This window comes from Pelodiscus sinensis, chromosome 13 (genome assembly GCF_052426305.1).
Source record: "Pelodiscus sinensis isolate ZL-2025 chromosome 13, ASM5242630v1, whole genome shotgun sequence".
NCBI classification, from domain to species: domain Eukaryota; kingdom Metazoa; phylum Chordata; order Testudines; family Trionychidae; genus Pelodiscus; species Pelodiscus sinensis.
The window spans coordinates 6,238,105-6,259,076 of record NC_143064.1 but is presented as its reverse complement, the minus strand read 5'-3'; the positions used below and the strand labels follow the sequence as shown (position 1 = coordinate 6,259,076).

At 44.1% G+C, this 20,972-nt stretch overlaps 1 protein-coding gene across 3 annotated transcripts in view; it reads right to left on the bottom strand.

Annotated features, from left to right (window-relative positions):
* Nucleotides 1–20,972, bottom strand: part of NRK (Nik related kinase) — a 142,299-nt gene that overhangs the window by 1,928 nt on the left and 119,399 nt on the right. Inside the window, exons 28-31 of one of the 3 annotated variants that reach the window (XR_016350608.1) lie at nt 19,480–19,629; nt 16,787–16,946; nt 4,052–4,191; nt 236–2,943 (exon numbers count right to left, since the gene is read on the bottom strand). Coding sequence is in view for 2 of the 3 variants with exons in the window: in XM_075941116.2 (XP_075797231.2) it covers nt 2,860–2,943; nt 4,052–4,191; nt 16,787–16,946; nt 19,480–19,629 (534 nt within the window). In the remaining variant the exon portion in view is untranslated. Of the gene's footprint in view, nt 1–145; nt 2,944–4,051; nt 4,192–16,786; nt 16,947–19,479; nt 19,630–20,972 lie in introns of those variants that run through there. The other 2 variants (XM_075941116.2, XM_075941115.2) reach the window with 2 other exon arrangements.

The following is a 20,972-nucleotide window of genomic DNA, read 5'->3' as shown; positions in this document are numbered from 1 at the left end:
CTTATGCCTCCCATGTCCTACTTTGAAGTAGGAATAAGAGATCCTCCGGAATAGGGCTTTATTCCGGAGGATCGGGCCAGTCTAGATGCTTTTTTCCAGCTTTTCCCAAAGCCGGAAAAAAAGCGGCGGCCATGTTTATTTAAATCCCGCGGGGGATATTTAAATCCCCCGCAGATTTCCCTATTCCCACTTTCAAAATTAGCATGCCCCTTCCGAAGAAGGGGCCAGTGTAGACGTAGCCTTAATGTAGCCATAGGCTTTCTCTGTCTCAGAAGCTCAACCTTTTCTTTTTTGGGACAGCTCTAAACAGTTTTACAAACTGTCAACTTACTGTCATATTTTTCTGTTACGATAAATATGAAAAAAGTTTAATCACATTTGCTTCTTTAATGTCATGGTACGGGGATGTTCCAAGCTCCCACTGTTATGTGCTAAACTCTTTTGAATTAGTGCCTGGCGGTCAAGAAAACCTTCCTTCTAGCTCTTGGCACCAAGATGTTAAGAAATCACATGCCTCCCATGTAATGCAGAGGCGGATATGATCAGCACACATTTTGAAGTATACTGGGCAGCCCGGATCACTGATTTGTGCGAGAGCAAGAGCATTTTGATAGCAGGCTTTGCACACCCGCGGGATACATAATGAAATCTGTCCTCTCTTCACAGCATTTCCGCTTTTCAGAAGAAAATGAAAAGTAAATTACATTTTTGGTTCATTGCTGGCCTATTAGCTTTATATATTAACTTGCAACTTTTTCTCTTTTTCTTTATTTTTTGAAAGCTGAGCAAAAGGAGCCCAATGTTCAGTAGCACAGAAACCCAGGACTTTTTTTTGGGGGGGGGCAATTTTGCAATTAGTTACGGCCTCAACCCTGCAATTGATAGCAGATAGTGGAGTCATGTGGCTGCACAGAGACTCGCTGATTTAAATGGAGGTTTGCCTGGGCATGGCAATCCCAACCCACTGTGGAAAAGAGCCTAAATTTGGGCACAAAGTTGGCCTTTCTGGTGTGCAAATGGCCACTCATCTTCAGCACGGCCTTAGTTTTAAATGCTGTTGTAAATAAATACTTGCATATTTGAGAAGGGAATATTTACATTTTAAAAACTGCATTATACAATGTGAGAAGAACTAATCCTTATGAAATATGCTGGACTGATAGCCACGGAGACTGCAGTCCTCCAGTTAGTCAAAGAACTTGCAGAGAGCAGTGCATGCATTGCCAGTGCTACCCTGTCTGCATACCTCCCAGGCTCATCCTCAGGAGAGGAGTGAGGTGACCAGCCTCCATGCCACCCATTTAGTTCTAGGCCTGAGAGCTCATCACAAGGAGGTGCTATGTGAAACCCTGGCCCCAAGACCACTAACTTAATTTCAAAGAGGGAGCAGAATATCATCTTTCATTTGCTCTCTATCTGGGTCCATTTTCAGTCATCATCGTAGAGGTAGAAGACTAGATATTTGAACGCCACTTCCCCTTCCAGTCCCACACATTTCAAGTTAGAAACAGTAACCGTTTTAAAATACTGTAGTTAATGATATTTCTTTTTTACACATAGTTTGGTCTAAACTGTGTCTCAGTTTTGGACTGAGATCTCGTGCATTAAGTGTATTATTATATGTCATCATATTTAGCACTTTTACATTTCCAAAGCACTGCACAAACATTAGCTACATAACGATTGTGCATTTAACCTTTAAAATTCAACCCTGTCATGTCTATGATACTAAGCCCCTGAGAACAGCATTGTATTATAGAAACACTCAAACGCTACTAATGGGTGCGGATTTATTACAAAGTATCTAGAATAGGGGGTCTGAAATTAAGCCTTTCTTCTATTTATAATAAATTGGTTCTGTGGATATTTTATAGCTATATTAACAATTCTTTTGTTAACCATGACATCCGATTTGGAAAGACCATATTTACAAGCCAACAAATGTAAGCCTGATGGGGTATCATGCAAAGACAGAGCCCCTGATTCTATACCCTTATATATATATTTATATATGGACGGTCTAAAGGAAATCAACTTCCATGAGTAAAGGCTACTTGTGTGAGTAGAACACGATCAGGCTCATAACGCTTCAGGTGTATATATGTTTGGACAAATTGCTATTTAAAATATTTTACAAATATATTCTACAGTAACTGTGTCTATGGCTCAATCTTGTCCGGAGGCATATAAGGAGTTAGCATTATGCATTTGTATACTCCGTTATTGTACTGATGCCTATGCGTACACTAGCCGACTCTACCAACTCTACAGCGATGCACATCCATGCCTTACAGGGCAGTATCAGTCCCTAACCAATAAAGTCTGCATTAAGCCCCTTTGTGAATAGTTGGTGTTTCACTGGCTCTCGGACTTGGATAATTGCCTCTGGGTAAAATGATTGAAAGAGAAAAGCAAAAATAATTGAAAACTAGAGGAATTGCAGCACATAACATATTTGTGTACTTTATACTATAAATCTACATATAGATATTGCTATCCATAGAGAAATACTCAAGTTCAAAAGAATAAAATTACAATGTTTGTGCAAAAGAAACTGTACACTTTTCAGAGTACAAGGAATTAGTTATATTGGCTACATTTTCGATGACAATGGCTCTTTTGCTATGGAATTCAGTCTTGCTTTGCACCATGTTTTTAGAAGATGGAACTAAGCATATATGCAATAGTTTGATAAGAGAATAAAATTCTTCCACAACTGAAGGAATATGAATTTTGATAAATTAATAATGACCAGATTTTTGTAGGTAAAAAGTGCAAATTCAGGTGTATAACCTTCCAGCATTTTACACTGCTCGTATCTAGTGGGAACCTTCAAAGCATCTTTCATTCTGATGTGATTTACCAGTTGAATAGAACATTTTGTCCAAGTGTCATAAAGTAAATTTGACTGCTGCCCCCAGACTGTACAGATGCAAAGAATACCTTGAAAAGGAAAAAGAACAGGCCACTGTCAGTTTACATGTATGAGAATATTTGAAAGCTGAGAGAAATACAGTCCAAAATATAAATGACAATTCAATTTTAATCCTATCGGTAACATTTTCTTAGGAAAAGGAAGTGTTATGGCTTGCAAGGATACATTCTGGCCACAGTTTCTAGCATATACATTTTCTACCAAAAAAGAAATCAGAGCACGTTTCCAAACACTTCGTTAACTGAGGGTTTATCAAACTTCAGTGCACCACAACTCCCTCCTGAAAACAAAAGTTAAGACACTGAAGCCCGAGAGACACTATCCCGGTGGAAAAGGAGGGCAAAGCCAAAGCTTGGATCCTGCCATCGGGGGCAGAGGGAAAAGCTTGAGGGTTTCAGTCCTGGCTAGAGGGGTGCAGGCTGTAACATGAGCCCTGCCACCTACGGGCAAAGTCCTTGGGCTTTAGCTTCCCCCTCGGACTTCAGCAAGTCTAATGCCAGCCCTGGTGGCGTGGGTCACGACTCACGTTGGGGTCCCACATTGAGAAGCCCTGAGTTAAACTAAGCAGTTTCTGGTTCCTGTATTTTAAATACGGTGAACATTTACCAAGCATTACCATAATAACTAAGCAAATGCACCACATCTAACTGAGCAGCTATCGGTGCCATCTCCAGTATTGGTACGTGAGATATTGACCAGGGCTGCTCTAAACCGTACCTGATGGTGACAGTTCTTCAGGGACTTTTGTAGCCAGGGATTATTGGAGCACAGAGCCACACCCCCAACATACTCTCTGAGCAGAAGCCAGACCCCTGGGGGATTCCCCAGCAGACTAGTTACACTGATTTACCATCTGCAGCCAGCACAAAGCACGTGGAAAAGGTGGCTAGGATCTGGCAGTCATCAGTGTGGCTCTGGGATGACACAGGATTCCTCTCCCAAAGGGCAGTTTGTAGCACAAGTGCCAAAGTCTCCTTTTAATTAAGTGATTATGCCAAAGCAAGTAGTATGTAGTATAATAGAATACTAGATAAAAATGAAGTGGCCTCATCTTTTTTTCTTATTCAACGGTTAAATCGTATTCATTAAACCACTGTCGTTGAGTCATGTGTGTACCTTGTCATTTCTTTCACATAGAAATTTTAGCTTCTGGGCTTTCTTGTGCATAAATACACCTTCCAAATTTCCTGCTTCCACAGAGCGCAGTTCGATGGCCTTCTCTCCCCAACCCATGACCTGGTTGGACTGAAGATAAGCTACACAAATAAACAAAAAGAGAGTCAGAATTGATAATTAGGAACTCTGAAGTTCATCTGTTAGTAGTAAATTGGTAGCTCCATGCTTCCTGTTAACATAGAGATTGTATAACGGATCATACTCCAGACACACACCGTACTCAAGTGTCCGTGGAATCCATGGAGCTTGTATCTATTCAGAGTAGGAAATCCCATTCACCCAAACAACCCTACACAGAAATACTGTACAACAAATACCTCTTCAAGTGTTAAATCCCGGTCTTGCAAGCAAAGCCTGAATAAAACAGGCTTTGCAATGGTGACGAGTAAAGGGCATTTGCGAGCCATAGCGAACCTCCCCGCTCAACCCAGCAGCCAGACAAGGAACACTAGGCTGTACAGCTGCCCTACAACCATGGCACTTCAGCAGAATTGGCACCTGCTTCGCTCTCTGTCTTTAATCATCCATGTGTTTATACAGTTCTGACCCGACTCCTGCTATTCCACTGCCCTTTATGGCTGCCTCACTATGTCACGAAGGAAGTCACTCTGCATTCAATACTACCCCGATAGGTTTTGAATAGTTCTCCCGCCCCGCCCCCTGGTCCCATTTGCGTTCACCTGAAAGATTAAACAGCACTTCAGCCTAATGTGTACTACGGAGATTAAAATGCATGCTAGAATGCCGGGGAAGGATCCTGTGCGGTGGACAGCCACTTCACCGCTGAGAGCCAGATTCTGACTTCAGTAACATGGCCGTCCATCTGAGCGCCTCTGACTTTCTCTGAATAGACACTGGTGTGAATGAGATCAGGCTCTGCCTCGGAGCAAACTGGTCATTCACTCTAATTACTTTCATTACACAAAGGGTCTTAGTAACAGCCAGTTGTAGCAAAGCTTCATTGAAAATAAAACCCATCAGGTTTGGACTTCTACAAATACGTTCAAGTGAACATGGCATTTTTTGGAAAGACGGGGTAGTCGTGCTTGTGCTGTGTATTATATGCCCATCTTACATGGCACTTAGATTACTACTGTCACTTGGGCCATGGTGATTAGGCACTATGCGGCAAATAAGTGTTGCTCCGGAGGATAAAGCATCTGACCCAGGGAAGTCACTGGCAAACCTCCTAGGCCCAGATCCTGCAAGACGTGTAGACACCTAATTCCCATTTGAGGATTTAACCCAGGGATCCCAAATTCAATTTACCTCAGGGCCAGTGCCAGTCCTCAAATCCTCCTAGCAGGCCAGCAGGCACCCTCTCTAGCAGGGCTCCGAAGTGACAGGGGTTTCCATGTGCTCGTCCCACCCTGCGCTTCCCTGCTACAGCCCACCCGCTCCACCCCCTCCATGTGTCCCGTGGCCCTACCTGCTGCCCCCAAGCAATTTAAAGCCCCCCGTGAGTCCTCCTGCTGCCACCACCGGCAGCACAGTGGGGCTAGAGTGGCTTTTAGCTGCTAGCTCTGTGCCACTGCTAGCACATGGCTTTGGTCCAGGGGAAGTGTGTGCAGAGCTGTCCCTTCCATAGGGCAGTGTGGGGCAACTACCCCGGGGCAACTACCCCAGGTCCACATGCTTTTTGGGGGGTGGCCATCCCAAACAACCTATGGATGGGACAGTCCCCCGTACGTTGCTTAGCCCACACTTACTGTGGCGGCGGGAGCAGTGCAGAAGCAGAACGCCACAGCAGCCCTTGCTAATCCCTACTAACTTCAGTATGACCTGGATTTCACCCCAAATCTATTGACACTGGCGGTAAAAGATAGGCATGAAGCCACGTAGCATACCTCAGTATGAAGCATTTCACCAGGCCCTTCATGTTTTAATGGATATTAGGGAGAAAGGGTAAAAACGGACCACACAAAGGAAAAACCTGCTCAGCTTACAACACGACATAAATCCCAGGGCTGGAAGAGGCCTCAGGAGTCATCAAATCCAGCCCCCTGCCCAAAGCAGGACCAAACCCAACTAAATTACCCCAGCCAGGGCTTTGTCAAGCGGGGATTTAAAAACCTCCAGGAACGGAGATTCTACCACTTCCCTAGGGAACCCATCCCAGTGTTTCACCACCCTCCTAGGGAAATAGCTTTTCCTAATCTCCAACCTAGACCTCCCCCACTGCAACTTGAGACCATTTCCCCTTTTTCTGCCATCTGTCACTACTGAGAACAGCTTCTCTCCAGCCTCTCTGGAACCTCCCTTCAGGAGGGTGACGGGTACTATCAAATCCCCCCTACCTCTTCTCTTCTGCAGACTAAATAAGCCCAAATCCTTCAGCCTCTCCCTGTAGGTCATGTGCCCACTAATCATTTTGGTTGCCCTCCGCTGGACCCTCTCCAATGTGTCCACATGCTTTCTATAGGGGGAGGCCCAGAACTGGATGCAATACTCCAAATGTGGCCTCACCAGTACCCAATAAAGGGGAATAATCACTTCTCTAGACCTGCTGGCAATGCTCCTCCTAATGTACCCTAATATGCCAATAGTCCTCTTGGCTACAAGGGCACACTGTTGACTCATCTCCAGCTTTTCCTCCACTGTAATTCCCAGGTCCTTTTCTGCAAACTGTGCAGCATGATCAGAGGGGACAGTTGAGACTAGCTGTAAATTTTGGGAGCCACTAATAACTGATTGGGTACCAGTGATATTCCATCGCACCCTCTTCTCCCTGGCGACTTCACCACACTGAGGCCAAGGCATTGTGGATGGAGTAGCCAACAGAGCACCTGTGCTTTTTCCTGGAGGCCCCTTCTTTAGAAAAAACACTCTCTTCTGCGTCCATACACCCTTTTTTTCAAAAAAGCTTTTTAGGAAAAATACTTCTTCCTTGGAGAACGAGGTTTCCCACTGTCGGAAAATCTCCTCTGTTCTTTCAACTTTGTGTCGAAAGAATGCAATAGGGGTGTGGACGTAAGTATTGTTTTTCCAGAAAAAAGACCATTTTTCTGGAAAAACTCTGCAGTGCAGACATACCCTAAGACTCTACATTTTGGATGGGAAGTAATTTGCCCTATTAGGGGCATAGGACATTGCCTGTTACATTTAAATGGCTACAAATGATACAGTCAGATATGTTTTAGAATTACATGTTACCCATTTATCTGCCACCAATTTACTACTGTATCCCAAATTCTGTTTGCAGCTTCAAGGATTATGACTTGAGGACAGAATTTAGAAATAATTAAAAAGTTAAACCCACTGCAAACAAGGGTGGCAAATTCTGCCTCCGGTGCCAGAGGAAAGACTATAAAACTGTAGCTAATGATAGCTGAGCAGGGTTGGGTTTTTTTGGGAGGGACTGGGGGGGTTACTGCATGTTTCCTTTTACAAATGTGGCATATACTCATTTGTACAGTGCTGTGGAAGCCTGCCCTAATAGTCCCTTAACACCTGGAAAATAGCATGGAAGTTAGCACAGTGCCCAAGGAGTAACTCCAATGGGAGTTTAAATGAGGCAGTTCCAAGGAAAGCCCTCCTGAAAGCTCTGAAGTCAGTGTACGTAGGCATTTCCAAGGTGAAAAACACATTATTTATGCTCTAGATACCTAACATGCAGAACAGCCTCTTCCTCCTATGAAATATTCTTTCATTAGACCAAGAAAACTGGTGCTATGAAATTACCCAGAGAAAAAGCTTTTGTAGCGTCACCAGAAACTCCCATCTGTCCCACATTGTTCATGTGAGCAAACTTGTGTCTTGGTTAGGCTGCACTGGATGGGTTAAGATGTCCCTGCTCTGAAATGCAGCATGCACCTACCAAGACCTAGTTACACAGAACTTTGTGGGTTTTAAATAAGATTTTAAAAAATTGTAAATATCTATGTTCCAAGCTTCTAGGCGTACAGTAGCTGCGTATTCCTCAATCAATACTTGAGTGTATGTGTATATAAATAAAACTCAGGTAATTTTGTGGATGCACTAAGGATACAGAAACAAGCTGCAGGTGAGATCCAAGCAGAAGTTTTTAAGGACATTTAGAATCATTCTGATATAGGAAGACTACTACTTTGCATGAACCAGGCTGCAGTTATTTCAACACCAATCCAGTGTGTTGACAGAGGAACGTCATTATAAAATGCTTTGGCTAGAGTGCTCCATTACTCCGCATCAATTGTCATTTCTGCTTCCTAAATGCACCTAGTAAAGGACATCCAAAACAGCTCCCCAAATTCATGCTTTTAATAATTTTTATGCATACAAAAAGGACAAAAGTACCCTAAATCTTATTAACTTGACATTTCTTACGCCTTTTTAAAAATCGTATGGTATAACAAAGAAAACACAACAGCTCTATTTGTGTGTAGCCCTACATATCTGAAATCTCACTAATTAAAATTGTAGAATTACTCTATATTTAATTTCCCACTGGATTTGAGTTTCCTCGTTCCAATTTATGATTAATGGATTGGCCACACAGGTGCCACCTTAAAGCCTACAAGAGGGTGCTATTTTTAGTTTTCCTGCCCTAGATCTGTCAATTATATCACAAGTATTTGCCACCTTTCTCAATCACTTAAGATATTCTAATAGACCAGGGAAGTTTAGCATCCAAAATAATTTTGTTAAATAATGACAACATATATTAACAATCAAAGGAAGTGATGGATAACTAAACCCTGAGTTAACACCCCAGCCTTTCACCTATGAAAAATGAGGTCGAAATTCATAACAAGAAAATCTTCGGTACACTTGATACAGATTGCTGTCAAAACAGCAATTGGTTGAGTGTTGAAGTGTCAAGGGAACAGGATCTCTTGCAAGTTCCTCCGAGGTTTGTCTAAGCAAGAAATATGGTGACCTGAGCCGCTTCTCATAATATTTCAGTGCTTTTGGCATAAGCCAGGAATTTCAAAGGCGTAAGAATATGAGTGAGCACTGGTGGGAAACGCACACTTGAAAGAAAATACTGAATGGGGCTCTTCAAAGGCCCTCCCCCCCAATTTTGTCCAATTTTGATATGATTGTTAATTTCTGCTCTCTGTGCTGGGATAGGCAAGAGTCCTGCAGACTGTGGCGTAGAAATAATACTGGAAGTGCGGTGGCCTACATTTGACTGAGAGGACTCTTTGGAGGCTGGTGACCGAGCCCCTGCCAGTGGGAGGGGAAGAGAGAATGCCTTCCTTCCAAGGATAAAATTCCCTGTTTGTCTGCAGAGCCCTTGGTGGTGATCTGTGGAGAGCTGGTTAGTCACAGAATCCTAGGGGTTGGAAGAGACCTCAGGAGGTCATCGAGTCCAACCTCCTGTTCAAAAAGAAGGACCAACCCTACAGGCAAGCCAGGACTTAAAAACCTTTAGGGATGGAGATTCCACACCTCCCTAGGGAACCCATCCCAGTGCTTCCCCACCCACCTAGGGAAACAATTTTTCCTAAGATCCAACCTAGACCCCCCCCCACTGCAACTTGAGACCATTGCTCCTTGTTCTGCCATCTGTCACCACTGAGAACAGCCTCTCTCCATCCTCTTTGGAACCTCCCTTCAGGGAGTTGAAGGCTGCTATCAAATCCCCCCTCACTCGTCTCTTCTGCAGACTAAACAAACCCAAATCCCTCAGCCTCTCCTCATAGGTCATGTGCTCCAGCCCCCTCATCATTTTTGTTGCCCTTCACTGAACTCTCCTCAGTCCCACAAAGCTGTCTTCTCCTCCGTGTTCCCAGCTGTTAAGCTCCATTAAAAGGAGTTAAAACTCCGTTCAAATACTTTCCTGCCATCACTTAATGCGTGTAAGTGGTTCCAAAGACACCCAAAGGATGCTGTGTGGTTGGGAAGGGGTGGGGACGTGGTTCTGTGGGAAGGGGAATAGCCACCAGGCATGCTCTCTCTGATGACGCTATCCATGGGAGGAAAAAGGCAGCGCACCCCTGCTCTAGTGCACAGCAGAGCATCCTGAAGAAACCTCAGCTGCCATGTCACTAGCATGAAGCTAGTGTCCACCTGTTTAGCTCTGCTGACTTCCATTTACACCCTTAGAGGATTGTGCTTGAAATCCCGACTGTGACAAAACAGCATAGTCCCCACGTATGGCCAGGGCACAGATCTTTACAAGCCACCCACATGTTTATACGGGTTCACTGTCTGAGTGCGTTAAGCAAGGAGGGAGGGGGATTTGCAAAGGCACAATGGGTATTTAGGCACATAATTCCCACGGACTGTTCTTCATGCCTCTGAAAATCTCCGGCTAACTCTGGATTAAAGGGGAATATTCTTGTAGCCGACTACTGATGTGCTAGGTCAGAAACTCCACATTTCAGAGCCTGTCGTAAGAGTCGTCACACACGCAAACCTTACTGCAACTATTTTTCTGAAGCTAAAGGTAACAAATCCCGTAGCTCCTTATACATCACTTTGTGTATCTGCCTGCAGGGCTCCCTCTGTTATGGGCTGATCTTTGATCGTGTTCTGAAAGGAACACCCTGGGACAAGGACTATGTCTTGAACAGAGCCTGACACTCTGTTGGCTCTTACCACACATTAGAATAACACGATCAGACAATCTCGTAATAGCTGCAAGTTCGTCCAGGCTTTAAAAACCATTCGAGACAAGATCCAGGAAAACGTCTGGCACCACAGGAAGGTAAACGAAGCCAGTTTTAAAATTCTGTTGCTTCCCAAAGGGAGAAATATGAGTGCAAAGCAGTGGAGCATTCATAGGAGAAGAAAAGAGGGCTTAAATATTTAAGCTGATCATATATGCACCACTGTTACTTTGGAGAAAACATTAAGCTGGCTTTTTAAGCTGTAACGCAAGGCCCTTCTTTAGAACATGCTGCTCCTATTCAGGCTAGTACTTTCCAATGCATCTCATCTCCAATCCATTTCGCAATTCTGCTTCCAATTAGAGTCAATGCTCCCAGACAGAACTTTTTCTCTTCCTCTCCATACTGCATGATGGGTCTTTTGTCAGTGATCGTTTCATACCGGGCTATTAACATTAGAGCGTGGGATGTAAAGGCTCAGTGTGTCCTAAGGCATTACACATTAATCCAGCACAGAGGAGGACACACTTGATGTGTTTTAATTTTACCCTGCAGCTTAATAGTGGAGTTGGAAATGGAAGAGGATGCTACTTGTCAGAGGAGAAGGAACATACAATACTTAATCTGTTGGTATAGCTGTGTCTACATTGGGGTGGGCAGGCTGCCGGCAGTGGGGTGGAAATTGCTCAGGAGCCTGGGTGATTTCATAGGGCCGGGGGGCCCCAGCCGTTGTCACGGTATCTCTACCTGCTCTGGGGAAAGCGTCTTTTGATCCAAAGACAGTTCAGACATGCCACACGCAGGTTCTGAGGTGGGGTTACGGGGCCCCGGAACCTGCAAGGGACATATCAAACGCATCTTTGAATCAAGTGGTGCTGCTATGGCTTTTCCCAGAGTAGTCAGGCTGGGTCGGTGCAGTGCAGCCATCCTGAGGCTCATCCGAGCAGGTGGGAGACTGGCAGGGGGTGCTTAGGGCTTCTCCAGGTGAAAGGGGGGTGTTTGTGACCCCAGGTGAGGGAATGAGGGGCAGAGGGCCCATTGATTTCTGCCTGGCGTCCCAGAATTGCTGTCAGAGGACCTGGGGGTAGGAGTTGGCATAGTGACGTTGGTTAGGCATACGGGTTTTTCATACCCCTGACTGACACAGCTATGCAGATATAAATGTGGACCAAGCCTAAAGCTATGGCGCCACTAGAAATGCTGAAGCTGCAGAGCTTCCATGTAGGGTGAGGAACCTTTTTTGGGTTGGGGGCCGCTGACCCACAGAAAAATCAGTGAGGGGCCACACACAAGTGAGAAACAAAAAACCCGACATGGCCCCCAAATGCAGGAGAAAGACGTTCTCCGCCCATTGTCTTCACACACCAGCGCCAAGGGGGCCCAGCCTAGTAGATTTTGTGGTCTCTATCCCCACAGAGAGACAGTGCACCAGCATAGGCTCCCCAATGCTGGGGGGAGGGGCAGAGCCTCGGGAGCCAGATCCTGGTAAGTGGGGGGCTGTATCGGGCCCCCGGGCCTGAGGTTTCCCACCCCTGACATAGGTACTTCCTCCAGTGAAGTAAGTGGTTCTCTGGTCACTGTAGTTATTTCTTCTCACCCTGAGGTGGCAGCTTGGTCGACAGAAGAATTCTTCCATTGACCAAGCGCTGGCCACACTAGGGGCTGGGTTGGTTTAACTAGGTGGAATTTTTCACCCTGAAGCAATGTAGCTGACTCGACCTGACTTTAGTGTAGACGTGGCCTTAGTACATACAACAGTGAACCTATTCTTACAATGATTCTTAGAGTGGCGAGGATGGCAGTACAGTGAATATGGGACCATGCCGGTATCTGAGTTCATGTCAGAGATGGGCCTCATTCTCTCTAGGGTGGTTGGACTGGAAGTCCTCTAGAAAGATGGGCCTCTGGTGTCATTCTACTGACTTAACGGAGGAACTCCAGAGTCACTCCAGTATAAATGAAAAAAAAGAATTAGGTCAGTTTTGCTTTCACGTGCTTGTGACGGTTAAAAAAAAATAAAGTTTAAGAATTCACAGAAATAGAGTCCATCAGGTGAAATTTACAAATGCAGAAACCTGCCAGATGCAGGTTTTCTTTGTTCTTAGTTACAATCAGAGTTGTTCTGACCCAGTTGTGTAGGGCACCCGAATATTTGGGGCACCACAGGATCTTACTGTCCACCCACCTGCCTCTTCTTACCCCTGTTCTGTGGCACTGCTTCCTCCAGACAGGATCTAGTTGGAAGTCTGCCAGAGCTATTAACAGAACAGCTAACCCGTGGAAGCGCCATTCAAGCGGTAATGAAGCCATTTCACAGGCCTGGCCAATGTCAGTTTCTGAAATTACTGCGTGAGTCCCACAGAACCTTCGTTTAAAATTCGTTTCTAAAAATATTTCATTAGTGTGTTGAAGATTATAAAACTGCAGCTCTAAAAATCATTGTGCCCTGCCTCTGGCTGCCATCGGGCATAGGGGAACCCATTTAATAGTACAGATTGGACCTCCGTGGTCTGGCACCCTTGGGACCCAGCTGGTCCCGAACAAGGAAGTTTGCCAGACCAGGAGAGGTCACCAGCCTTCCAGGCACCTGCTGACTCTACTTCTGGCCCCAGCCAGCTGTTCTACTGGCCCTGGCTGGATCCCTCTGCGCTGGGACTGCCAGCTGCACTGCCTGAGCCCCCTGCCACAGGGCTCCTTGAGCTGCCTAAGCTCCTGCCGCATTCCTGGCTGCACCACCGGAGCTCCCTCCGCTGGCGGGCTCCCTGCCGCGGGGCTCTTGGCCGCATTGCAGGATTCCCCGTGTCACCTCAGCCCTCTGGCGCTTGCTCCCCATGTTGCCCGAGCCCCCTATTCATCACTGGCCTCCCTGCTCCTGGGATCCCTGGTCCAGGAACATTCATGGTCCAGCAATGGACCAGAGAGTCCCGGTTTAGGGAGGTACAACCTGTACTGTGTGGGATGCCATAAATCCTAAGGACGGACCTGGCTACAATTTTAATAACTGGAAACCTACGAGACAAAAAACTGTCCTGTTGAAAAATAACCATAAGAACGTAAGAACGGCCGTACTGGGTCAGACCAAAGGTCCATCTATCCCAGTAGCCTGACAGTGGCCAGCACCAGGTGCCCCAGAGAGGGTGGACCAAAGACAACGATCAAGTGATTTGTCTCCTGCCATCCTTCTCCAGCTTCTGACAAACAGAGGCCAGGGACACCATTTCTATCCCCTGGCTAATAGCCTTTTATGGACCTAACCTCCATGAAATTATCTAGCTTCTCTTTAAACTCTGTTATAGTCCTAGCCTTCACAGCCTCCTCTGGCAAGGAGTTCCACAGGTTGACTACACACTGTGTGAAGAAGAACTTTCTTTTATTAGTTTAAACCTAGGAAAAACCTGCTACCTGTCCACGATAACTCCAAGATCTCTTTCCTGATTTGTCATAGCCAAATTAGCCCCCATCATACTGTACGTATAGTTGCTGTTATTTTTCCCGACGTGCATTACTTTACACTTATCCACATTAAATTTCATTTGCCATTTTGTTGCCCAATCACTCAGTTTGGTGAGATCGTTTTGGAGTCCCTCACAGTCTGCTTCTGTCTTGACTATCCTGAACAGTTTGGTATCATCCGCAAACTTTACCACCTCACTGCTTACCCCTTTCTCCAGATCATTCACGAATAAGTTGAACAGGATTGGCCCCAGGACTGACCTTTGGGGGATACCACTAGTTACCCTTCTCCATTCTGAAACTTTACCATTTATTCCTACCCTTTGTTTCCTGTCTTTTAACAATTCTCAGTCCATGAAAGGACCTTCCCTCTTATTCCATGACAATGTAATTTACACAAGAGCCTTTGGTGAGGGACCTTGTCAAAGGCTTTCTGAAAAATCTAAGTACTTCATCTACTGGATCCCCCTTGTCTGCATGTTTGTTAACCCCTTCGAAGAACTCTAATAGATTAGTAAGACATGATTTCCCTTTACAGAAACCATGTTGACTTTTGTCCAACAAATTACGTTCTTCTACGTGCCTCACAGTTTTATTCTTTACTATTGTTTCGACTAATTTGCCTGGTACAGAAGTTAGACCTACCGGTCTGTAATTGCCAGGATCGCCTCTAGAGCCCTTTTAAAATATTGATGTCACATTAGTTACTTTCCAGTCATTAGGTATGGAAGCCGATTTAAAGGATAGGTTACAAACCACAGATAATAGCTCAGCAATTTCCCATTTAAGTTCTTTTAGAACCCTTGGATGAATGTCATCCAGTCCCAGAGATTTGTTAACATTAAGTTTTTCTGGGACAGTTCCTCAGATTCATCACCCACAAAGGACGGTGCAGATTTGGGAATCTCACTAATGTCTTCGGCTGTGAAGACCGAAGCAAAGAAATCATTTAGTTTCTCCGCAATGGCTTTATCGTCCTTGATTGCTCCTTTTATATCTCGATTGTCTAGGGGACCCACAGGTTTTTTAGCAGGCTTCCTGCTTCTAATGTACTTAAAAAACATTTTGGTATTTCTTTTTGAGTTTTTGGCTAGCTGTTCCTCAACATCTTTTTTTGCTTTTCTTATTACATGTTTACACTTGATTTGACAGTGTTTATGTTCCTTTCTATTTATCTCACTAGGATTGGACTTCCACTTCTTAAAAGATACCTTTTTGTTCCTCACTGCTTCTTTTACATGGTGGTTAAGCCACGGTGACTCTTTTTTAGGTCTCTTGCTATGTTTTTTAATTTGGAGTATACATTTAAGTTGGGCCTCTATGTAATTCTTCTTTTTAGCATTTGTGAGGCCGGATGAAAACCACAGGTAGCCTGACAACCTACCTACCTAATGCTATATCTAATCTGTTGTACTCAATGGACGGTGATACACCAACACACTAATTGACAAGATTTTTTCCCTTCTTTTTCCCGCCCTAGCCTTTTTTTTTCTGCTATTTATTTGTACCTCTGGACCCCTTGCTCCATTCATCTGAAGAAGTGTATTGTGCCCAGGAAAACTCATGATACCAGCTACATTTTTTGTTAATCTCTGAGGGGCTGTAGAACCATTTGTTGTTTTTTAAGCTTTTTCAGTTACAGACTAACACGGCTACCCCTCTGAGACTGATAAAAATAAAGGACAATTTGATAGGCTGTTATGTTTGCAGACCAATTATTCTACTTTCTATACATTGTTTATTTCTATACAAAATACTGTGGATATGGAAGATTCAAAATAGGAAACAGCCGCACGTTTTTATTCCTTTGTAGCAAATAGGAAACAGCCGCACGTTTTTATTCCTTTGTAGCCTACTAAAGTGATTACCAGGCACAAGAATATACCTGTTGGAAGGCCTGAATCCTCCTATACTCTGACTATGTAGTAGGGATGTCAATGTGTAGTTGACTATACAATGAAATGATAAGTCTAGGCTTATCGGTTAATCTTCTCGACTACACGCCTTCTGCCCTCCCCTTGCTTCCTCTGTATCAGAGGCAACAAAGGGGGGGAACCAGGAACCAGTGCTGGGGGGAGCCGGCTTAAAAGCCGGTTCCCCCCAGCACTGACTTCCTAGTGCCACCTGTTCCCCCATGTGCTGCTGCCTCTCTCAAAGGCAGCGGGGGAGGGACAGGGGAGGCTGCCACACAACAGCCTTTGTCCGCAGCGGGTCTGAGTGTCCCCCAGGCAGAGGCTGCTCCATATCCCGCAGACCAACCTCTGTCCATGGGGAGCTTGGGCCCCCCCACAGACAAGGGCTGCTGCCACCTCATGCTGCTGCCTCTGTATCAGAGGCAGCGGTGCGGCGTAGCAGGTAGCTGGTCTGTGCAGGGGGCTGGTTTTTAAACTGGCTCCCTTCGCGGATTGACTTCTCCTGCCACCCTGCGCTGCTGCCTCTGATACACCATGACCCGAACACCATCACATGAACACAAACAAATGCAAAGACCATTTCATAATTACTGATTGGCTCAAGAATGCACAGAAATGCACGTACATCTGGCTGCTCTTTAGAGATCGTTTTTAACCAGAAATGGCTAACTGTGCCCTAGAATCCCATTCAGATGGGCACACACCTAACAAGAAACTCAGACTGCCTACAACAGGGTCCTGCATTCAACACAAGTGCTGTTTCTCATACTTACCTACAGATGCTGGCATTTCCCCCCACTGGAGAACAGTTTCCTTTGTGAAGTGCCCATATATATCAATGTAAACTCCTTCATCTTCGTAGGTGAGTAGGAGTTCCGTTCCATTGGTGTTGGGGAGGATGACAATGGCATGTGGGTGAATAGTCCCTTGGATCTGAAATAACGTTTTATTAAGATTTATATCAGGACACGGACTGCAATTTTAGTGACTATATCAATCTACATAGCTTGGCAGAGCAATAAAAAGAACAGACTCGCAGCTCACAGCAAGGAAATACCTGCTTTAAGATAGGCTGTATATTTTCTTAGCTAACCCCTGAAAAGGGCTATTATTTCCCTCACTTTTAGATATTACTGTACTAGGTTTGTATAAAAGTCACTGTTCAATTTTTCACGTTATATTTACAAGCATTACTTGGTATAAAGAAACCAAGAAGCATCTAGATAGGAGATTTACTGCCTTGTTCATGAAATGTTGGCATATAAAGTGACAGAAGGAATGTGAGCTGTACTTTAATTCAAAGATGATTTTAGAAGAGGATGGGAGATAACTTACTCGACGTCCCTGTTTTAGCAACTTAATGCTCCCATGAAGGCAGGGGTGGGGAACCTTTTTTGGGTCGTGGACAACGACCCACAGAAACATCAGTTGGCGGCTGCACACAGGTGAGAAAAAAAAAAACTCCTCACCAGCCTGGGCTCTCCAATGCTGGGGGGAGCCCCAAGTATCAGTGGCCAGATCCAGGCAAGCCGGGGCCTGCATCTGGCCCTGGACCTCGGGTTTCCTCACCCCTGCATTAAGGAATACCGACCTAGCATAACTCATGAGCTAAATCAATGATTCGTTAGCACTTCTGATGAACAATATTTATGGTAGTTTGAAAGAATCACCTGAGCTTTCTAAACGCGAACATATATTCAAGATTTCCCCCTGCTTCTCATGCACTGTCCTTAAACACAGAAAGTGCTACTTTTAATACTATTGGGTTTACATTTTACACCCACAATACTGAAATGATAAATTGCATGCGATAAAATATTCATACAGTGGTATGGGACGCAGATATTCTCTCTCGCAACAGCCAACACACTTGCCAAGTGAGGAAGGATTTATACGAAGCATATAACCGTGGAAGTGGGTTTTATGGAAAGTACTTTCAGACAAAACACAAAATGATAACTAAGCATTTCTAAAAACACTAACAGGGTCTTTTTTTTTTTTTAAACTAAACAATGAAATATCCTTGCAAGCAGCATTTTCACAGGAAGGGACAGACAAGTGCAGCATCATTTTTCACAAGCCAATAACACACTTATCTTTCTTTCTCAACCCCATACATTTATACACGCTGCAACGCCACGACAAACAGAAAAGAAGCACGGAAGCTGTACTTGCCGAACTGAATACACTCAGGCCAACCACTTGAGTCCGTGTCTCCGCAACTACTATCCGTAAGACTAACACAGGTATCCAGAGTCGGAGAGCAATTTTAATGCGTTGCCTTGGTATTCTCATGAGCAATTGAAGCAGAGGCGAGAGAGAGAAGGAACAGGGAGAAGAGGGCACAGAAAGCAAGCGTGTCTCAATTCAGTCTGTAAGATTAAAGTAAGTCTGTGCTGCCAGCACTAAAAAACCTCCTTGTGATAATTATCATCTATCAGACAGTCCCTAAAATAACAAAATACACCAACAGATACAACCCACAGTAGCAGCACATTTATTTCCGACCCAACACTCTTAAGGGAAAACGTATTTTTAGCACAGGCTGACTTATGGTGGGAGAGAGCACACAAATGGAGTAACAGCTCTTCTACAGGTGCCCCATATTCAGGGCATTCACCTGGGAAATCTCTTTCCTGATGTACATCATTATAGCTAGCACATGTTGCAAAGATGAATCTTTGAAAAGGATTCACCTCTTCTCTTGCATTTCATCTACTGTGCTAATTATGCTAATTAGCTCTTTGACAAGAAATCATTTGCCATGCTTAGCCACCAAATTAAACATATGGTGGGCAGGCACACCTGCTTAGACTCATAAACGAGTGTTAACTTTGAACAGAGCCAGAACCAGTGAAGCTTATAGCTGTTTGATAAACGAAACCATCCTGTAACACATATATAGAAACAATAACATGAGCCTTTCGCAAGTGGATCAATAGAAATCATTTTCAATTCGATACGTACATTAGTTACGTTTTAATGTAAATGAGTTTAACATCACTGTGGCTAGTAGAATTATGGCACTGCCATAGTTTGGTGGATGCTGCTTGTTTGGGTGCCTAGAAATTGGGCTGAATTCAGCTGGGCTTCCAGAGATAAGATGCCATAGGGGCGGGTTTCTCTGTATTGTAAAATGGGGTGTGCATGACATATAAAAAGAGGAAAAAATTCGGAGCACGGACTATTACGTTTAGCTCTGGAATCCGAGTTCTCCAAAGTGAATGGGATTTGTTTTGGCCCATTATGTAGTTCATTCCCAGTCCTGCACAGAAATCCATAATCATAGGCCTGTCTCTGCAGAGTCCTACTGTGTGGCGCTTCTACAATGTTTGAACACTAACATTTTGTCAGCTAGCCTAGGACGTGTTCTCTAGATCCAGATCTAATCACCATTCACTTACGGCCCTCAGGAATAAATAAAGAAACGACTGAATGATTGCAGCTTTAGGAAGTAACATCTTACATGAGTTGGCAAGTACAGGTCATACACAGACCCAGAGTCCACATCGATAGCGTGAAATCCCACTAGCGAGCCATAGATCACTTTTAATCTTTGTCCATTTTCAACTGTCAGATCAACTGACAATGGTTTGTGATGAAGCGAAGTGAATGACTGGGAAGAGAAAAGTCAGATACAATTATAAGCACATTACGAATACAGTAACTGCTGACTGAGTTTTACACATTTACAACTATGATCTTTTTCAATTGTTACCAAAACTCAAAACCCCGGATGATTAAATGTATGATTTATCCCATTTACACTACAGCCCTTTTTCCTTTGTCACCATGGAATCTTATTATCCTTTTCCCACCTAAAGCTGCAAGTGCAAAACAACAGCAGCGGAAGATGTGAGGATAAACACACCCAGACCTCAAAAGATACTGCAGCTGTTAAAATATTCATAGGCAGCACTTGATATCCTGACCCTGTGTTGTTATAAATTAGTACAGTCAGTGATATATTAATTCTATACTGAAAACAAAGGAATTACTATTTCTAATGTATCTTGCGAAAAGCCAGTTTACTGACAATACATAACTACACCAGACACAGGGTCAAATTCTCTGCTCAGTTATACTTGTAATCCATGTGATTCTATAACTAAGGGCAGAATTTGGCTTTATAGCTAATATCTGCTTATCTAATGCAGGTGATTAATCTCACTTCAGTCTGCTGCATAAATCAAACAAAATTTGGTCCATTATCTGAACCATGCCATCCTCCAGTACTTCAGCATTCTTGTTTCATTTCTCTATTAATCAAAGATCTGCATTTGTGGTTTCCTGGCTCAGAGGAAACTTCTGCTGCAGCCAACTTTCTACTGTTTATTTTTGTATTACTCCCCCAGATTGGATGAAATCCAAAAGTTTGTTCAGCCTCTGTCACAATTATCTCTAGTTCAAGGAAAGGTTTAGATGTTACTTCTCTCATACGTGAAAATTTTGTAACCCTGAAGCTGAATTATACAGTTGTGCATGGTAGCCAGCAGTCATATTTCTGGGCTCAATGTAATTAATTTAGGTTGACATCTCCAGAACTGCTCAGCACTGACTGTATTCTGCTCCTTCTTATTGACTTCAAGGTTGAGATTTTAGGATTGAAGAACCCTAAGGAAATCAGGTCTCCTATTGACTTGCATAAAGTGCTGAATTCCTTTTGGTGATCTAACCCCTGAACCTTCCTGCCCCCTGATTTTTAAAGGGTATTAGATCAATACTGAGAACATCTGAAAAACCAATTCTTAGGCATTTCCTTTCCCCCTTACTTTTGGCACAGTTCATTTCCTTATGTGTCCAAACACATGTTTTAGACAAGACATTGCAAAAAATGGTTGATTGGTAGCAAAAGCATATCTGCAATGTTTAAGAAACAATCTGACACGTGGCATTTGCATGGTGAGCATGGCACGCCCCCCAGTTTGGGAACCCATGATCTAAATAAAAAAAGTTCAC